At 45.5% G+C, this 6,008-nt stretch overlaps 1 protein-coding gene across 1 annotated transcript; it reads right to left on the bottom strand.

Annotated features, from left to right (window-relative positions):
* Nucleotides 1–1,846: 1,846 nt before the first annotated feature.
* On the bottom strand, nucleotides 1,847–6,008 carry lrrc39 (leucine rich repeat containing 39). Its single transcript, XM_034122537.1, has 7 exons — nucleotides 5,948–6,008; nucleotides 4,992–5,212; nucleotides 4,317–4,425; nucleotides 4,050–4,206; nucleotides 3,678–3,814; nucleotides 3,078–3,223; nucleotides 1,847–2,327 (listed from the first exon to the last, which is right to left on the bottom strand). Exons 2-7 carry the CDS (start codon nucleotides 5,099–5,101, stop codon nucleotides 1,961–1,963), a joined length of 1,026 nt encoding a protein of 341 aa, XP_033978428.1. The 5' UTR covers nucleotides 5,102–5,212; nucleotides 5,948–6,008; the 3' UTR covers nucleotides 1,847–1,960.

Below are 6,008 nucleotides of genomic sequence, written 5' to 3'. Positions count from 1 at the left end.
CAACCCTCTCTATTTTCCTCCATACCCAAATCTCTAAAAAAGGGGCTGCAATGGATCTGATAAAAACTGATCCAGATTTGAACACTGTCCTGACGTCAGGACGGTGGCGCTACGGCTATTGGGCCAACTCTCCACCTATCAGGGGAATGTGGGGTTGGGCCACGGCCGGCCATTGCCGCTCGAAAGCGCTGGAGACACTGTAGTACATATGCCAGGCCTGTAAGTGGCGCTGTAGTCTGCCACAAAAGCAGCGAAGAAGACTTCCCGCGCATGGTTGCCATGGTTACCCTTCTGTTTATTCTCCGCTGTGGCTTTTGTTCTCCCTCCCCGAGGCAAGCACTGTAATTCTCTCCGGTTAGTCCACCAGCAGATGACAAACACCCACCTCTCCGCCTCTCCGCCTCTTCCAAGGAACGACCGTGCGGCAGAGTTTCAGTTAGGTTTTCTTTCGCCGGTCAAGATGTCCGTTAAAGTTTAAATCTTCCGGACAAAATTAGAAAAGTGCCGGTCAAAGGTCTTCTTTGTTATTTATTGAGCTTTAAAACAAATGAATAACGACTCTATATAATAATATAAGAATAAAACACGGAGGACGGAGATCTCTTTTTCTCCCCCTCTTCTGACTTGATCAGAGCACGCTCCCCTCTCCTGCAGGGGGGCGTGGTCAGCTGCAGCTCACAGAATCAGCCCCCTGCAAAAACAGGGCTGGAGAACAGCAAATAGAGCGAAATGAGGCATGGCTAAAATGCATGATCTGTTTGGTATTTTGAAAACAGAAACGTATAAATACACCTTCTATAGGTATGGCCCTACAATATATCATTTAAATATAGCATGATAGGTGTCCCTTAAATAAGTACTTTAATTGACGTCAGTGCACCCCGCTGCCTGATTGTGCCTGTGCTGTATGTCATTCATTCTCAACATAGATAAAAGTACAATAAGCATTCTTCAGGTGTAGGTAGATTCTCTATTCGGACATTATAGCCTATATGTGCGACTGTCGGTCCGATGTTGTAAAAAAAAAAAAAAAAAAATCTCAAAATATTTTTTGATTTTTTATTCTCAAAATGACGGGCCAAATATTATTGCTGGCGGGCCAACAATGGCCCGCGGGCCGCCTGTTGCCCACCCATGACATACAACATTATAGAAAATTAAAAAAACGTCCCTGAAGAGGCACTGTGGTTACACACTTCATAGTTTTAGTTTTATAAATGAATAACTCATAAAGTTAGAAATCTAACACAAACAGGAAACAGTCAGTCATTAAAGAGTTCCTATTCTGCTTTCTGTGGTGTTCCCTCTCCTGTAGTTTGTTCTATTGGTGCATTACATACTGATATACACCTGAACATCAGCAGGAGAGGACTCTTTAAAGTAGAGACACTACATACTGATATACACCTGAACATCAGCAGGAGAGGACTCTTTAAAGTAGAGACACTACATACTGATATACACCTGATCATCAGCAGGAGAGGACTCTTTAAAGTAGAGACACTACATACTGATATACACCTGAACATCAGCAGGAGAGGACTCTTTAAAGTAGAGACACTACATACTGATATACACCTGATCATCAGCAGGAGAGGACTCTTTAAAGTAGAGACACTACATACTGATATACACCTGATCATCAGCAGGAGAGGACTCTTTAAAGTAGAGACACTACATACTGATATACACCTGATCATCAGCAGGAGAGGACTCTTTAAAGTAGAGACACTACATACTGATATACACCTGAACATCAGCAGGAGAGGACTCTTTAAAGTAGAGACACTACATACTGATATACACCTGATCATCAGCAGGAGAGGACTCTTTAAAGTAGAGACACTACATACTGATATACACCTGATCATCAGCAAGAGGAACTCTTTAAAAACAACAGGTTAAGGATCTCAGTAATGTGGAGTGTTGGCTCAGATCAGAGTCTGTGTTTGACCAGATATTAAAGTGAATGATGCAAGCTGTTGGCTCGGTGCATGTTGAGGAAGGCGTGCGCTCTCTTCCTGGCTTCCTGGATGTAAAGCTGCATGAACTCTCTCCCAAACAACTCCCTGTCCTCTTCCTCCTCCTCCTCCCCCTCCTCCTCGCTGCTCTTCCTCTTCTTGTCTGGCAGCGTCACCTCCAGACTCAGAGGGTTGTCTCTGAAGTTGACGAAGCGGAGTCTGGACATGTCCTCCATCAGCGGGGGGATGTCTGACAGTCGGTTGCTGCTGAGGACCAGCGTGGTCAGGTTCTGCATCCGGATGATGTTCTCTGGGAGTCTCTGCAGCTCGTTCCTCTGCAGCCACAGGGTGTGCAGCGTCTCCATCCTGAGCACACACACACTCATCAATAAACGGGATGGAAACTCCAGATACTCTTTAAAGTGGACCTATCATGCTATATTTGAATAATATAGTGTAGGACCATACCTATATAAGGCATATTTATACTTTTTTCTTTTCAAAATACCAAACAGATCATGCATTTTAGCCATGCCTCATTTCGCTCTGCAAGGGCAGATTCTGTGAGAACAGCACCACCTACAGGCCTGGCATATGTACTACAGCGTCTCCAGCGCTTTCGAACGGCAATGGCCGTGGCTGTCTCCTCCTGATTGGTGGAGTTGGCCCAATAGCCGTAGCGCCACCGTCCTGACGTCAGGACAGTGTTCAAATCTGGATCAGTTTTTATCAGATCCGTTGCAGCCCCTTTTTTAGAGATTTGGGTATGGAGGAAAATAGAGAGGGTTGTGTTTTCTGACACTTGGTGAGTTCCCTGGAACACCGGGGACACATATTCATGTAGAAAAGACGTACACAAGTGCATTTTGCATGATAGGTCCCCTTTAAGTAAAAGTATTTAAGTAGGATTAGGAAAATGTACTTGAGGTATTAGAACTACAAGTACAAGAAAAAACTATAACATTAATTTAATAATGAAGCTGGAACTGTGAATACAAACGGCTGAACTAAAGCTGTAAGTATCATGAAGGTTTGTTTGTTAGATTATTTTCTGCAATAACTTGTTCAGCGTTCATTGGCTGGTGGCAGAAAGGGGGCGGGGCCTCAGGGACTCACCTGTCTATGTCCTCAGGTAAACACTCCAGGCAGTTTCCTCCCATGTCGAGCCACTCGAGAGCCGGCATGTGGAGCAGGCAGTCCGGCAGGAAGCTGAAGGCGTTCATGGAGAGGTCCAGGTGGCTCAGCTTCTTCAGGTTCCTCAGCTGAGGGTCAAACACACCTGAGGTCAGACAGGGGGGGGGGGGGGGGGGGGGGGGGGGGGGGGGGGGGGTGTCTGGACCTGGTCTGTAGTCTGATTGAGGTAGTGGTCTTTACCTGATGTAGTAGTCTTTACCTGAGGTAGAGGTCTTTACTTGAGGTAGTGGTCTTTACCTGGTCTGTACCTGGTCTGTAGTCGGACTGAGGTGATGGTCTACCCAGTCTGTTCCTATTCTATACTTGATCTGAGCCTGTTATTTATCCTTACCTTGGTGGTGGTCTGTACCTGGTCTGAGGTATGTACCTGATCTGAGGTCTGTGCCTGATCTGAGGTCTGTACGTGATCTGAGGTCTGTACCTGGTCTGAGGTCTGTACCTGGTCTGAGGTCTGTACCTGATCTGAGGTCAGTACCTGGTCTCTGATCTGTACCTGGTCTGTAACTGATCTGTGGTCAGTACCTGGTCTGGCAGCTCGCTTAGGTCCCGGTTCATGGCCAGCTCCAGCCTCTCCAGACTCTCACAGCCGCTCAGTTCTTCAGGAACAGACTCGATCCTGTTGTAGCTCAGCAGCAGCTCTTTGAGGCGGGTCAGCTGCCCTACAGAACCAGAACCCAACAGGACTCACTGAGACAGAACCCAACAGGACTCACTGAGACAGAACCCAACAGGACTCACTGAGACAGAACCCAACAGGACTCACTGAGACAGAACCAGGACACAACAGGACTCACTGAGACAGAACCAGAACACAACAGGACTCACTGCAAAACCAGGTCTAGACCCCTGGAATCTGTGTTACTAAGACTAAACATTGTTTGTGGATGTACTGACCGATGGGTTTGGGGATCTCTGAGATCCCGTTTCGGGACAGATCCAGAACTATGAGGTTCTGGAAGCTGGAGATGAACTGAGGGATCTTCTGAAGGCCGGTCCGGTGGATCTGCCACTCCTGGACCTGGGTGAACTGGATCAAGCAGCCCGGCAGCGACTGAAACATGAAGAGACATCAGAGACAGCAGAGACCACCACTTAGACCTCCTACAGAGTCCAATTAGACCTCCTACAGAGTCCATTTAGACCTCCTGCAGGTTCACTTACCTTCCAGTCTTCCTGTTCAATCCGGAGGACCAGCCGTCCCTCTTCAGTCTGCAGTTTCTCCTTCAGCCGGGCCAGAATCGCCCGGTCCTCCCAGGCACCAACACTGAGTCTGAACCAGGAACAGCAACCATTAGAGACCAGGACTCAGACAGAACCAGGAACAGAACCATTAGAGATCAGGACTCCGACAGAACCAGGAACAGGAACCATTAGAGACCAGGACTCAGACAGAACCAGGAACAGGAACCATTAGAGACCAGGACTCAGACTGAACCAGGAACAGGAACCATTAGAGACCAGGACTCAGACAGAACCAGGAACAGGAACCATTAGAGACCAGGACTCAGACTGAACCAGGAACAGGGATTGTTACAGACTTGATATGAACTATCAGGGACCAGTACTCAGTCTGAACCTGGGCTCTGGTGAAGTCGAATAGCTAAAGAAATGTATGTCCTGTTTTGCCAATTCATCTTTTCCTAAAGGGACATCATGCTGTGTTGGAGAAGACTTGAAACTACAGGTTGAAACACAAACTCATCAGGAAAATGTTTACTGAGGTAATAAATCAAGAGAGAAGTAGGAACATTTTGACTTCTACACAATCGGAGGAGTCGCCCCCTGCTGGACATTAGAGAGAATGCAGGTGTTTATTATAACAGAAGTTTCTCTGACCTGCTCCTCGGGCTCTTCGTCTGGTCCTCCTTCTCCTCCTGGACTCTCTTGATCCTCGTTTCCCACAAAGCTTTGATGGAGCTCACAGAGCCGCAGGCCACGACCACCATGATGACCACTTCCTGTTGACCACTTCCTGTTGATCACCTCCTGATGTTGATCACTTCCTGTGACGTCACAGTGAGTTCGGACAGGATGACGTCTTCCTGCCTCTCAGCATCCTGTGGGAAATATTACCTCAAAATATTATTCAAAATACTCTTATACTTTGGAACTTAACACTACGTATTCTTCAAGTATTCAGTAGTATGGTTGTAATATAAAGAAGTATTTTGAAGAAGTATTCAGACGTGTTTCTGTGGTATTGGCAGTATAAAGTATTATTTCAGTGGTACTCAGTAGTCATTTTGTAATATTAATGGTACTATTAAGTAGTATTTAGTGGTATTATTGGTATAATTGAGTAGTATTCAGTAGTATTGTTAGTAGTATTCAGCAGTATTGTAGAAGTATTCCGTAGTATTTAATAGTATAGTTGGTAGTGTTGAGTATAGTATTGTAGTAGTATTCAGAAGTATTGCTGTAGTATTGTTTTAAGTATTCACTAGTATTGTAGAAGTATTATTGATAGTATTCTATAATGTAGAAGTATTATTGGTAAAGTATTTAGTAGTGTTATTGTTAGTACTCAGTGTGTTGGTAGTATTCAGTAGCGGTATTACAGTACTATCGTGTCTTACATTGTGTGTGTGTACATGTGTGTATTCAGTAGTATGTCTGTATTAACTGAGTAGTTTTGTAGTATTTCTAAATAGTGTCTCATCTCAGTCGTAGTATAACCTTAGTATCGCAGTACTATGTGTTAGTATGGTGTCTCGCCTGGTGTGTGTGTGTGCAGCAGTGTGTGTACTGTTGGTAGTATTCAGAAGAAGTATTGTAGTATTTTATAGTCTCACCTTGTACTGCAGGCGTCCTCCATGCTGCGTCCTGCGCCTGTAATCTGACCTCAGGTCTGTT

The sequence above is a fragment of the Trematomus bernacchii genome, unplaced genomic scaffold, assembly GCF_902827165.1.
Source record: "Trematomus bernacchii unplaced genomic scaffold, fTreBer1.1, whole genome shotgun sequence".
NCBI lineage: Eukaryota > Metazoa > Chordata > Actinopteri > Perciformes > Nototheniidae > Trematomus > Trematomus bernacchii.
Note: the sequence above shows the minus strand (reverse complement) of the source record. Positions and strands in the feature narration are given on the sequence as shown.

What these genes read in the sequence shown, in the direction of transcription:
- lrrc39 (XM_034122537.1), bottom strand. Translation starts at nt 5,101, where the DNA reads ATGGTGGTCGTGGCCTGCGGCTCTGTGAGCTCCATCAAAGCTTTGTGG. An exon ending in ACGAAGAGCCCGAGGAGCAG is followed by an intron (nt 4,426 to 4,991) that starts GTCAGAGAAACT and finishes TTCCTGGTTCAG; the next exon opens with ACTCAGTGTTGGTGCCTGGG. An exon ending in TTACCTGAGGACATAGACAG is followed by an intron (nt 2,328 to 3,077) that starts GTGAGTCCCTGA and finishes GTGTGTGCTCAG; the next exon opens with GATGGAGACGCTGCACACCC.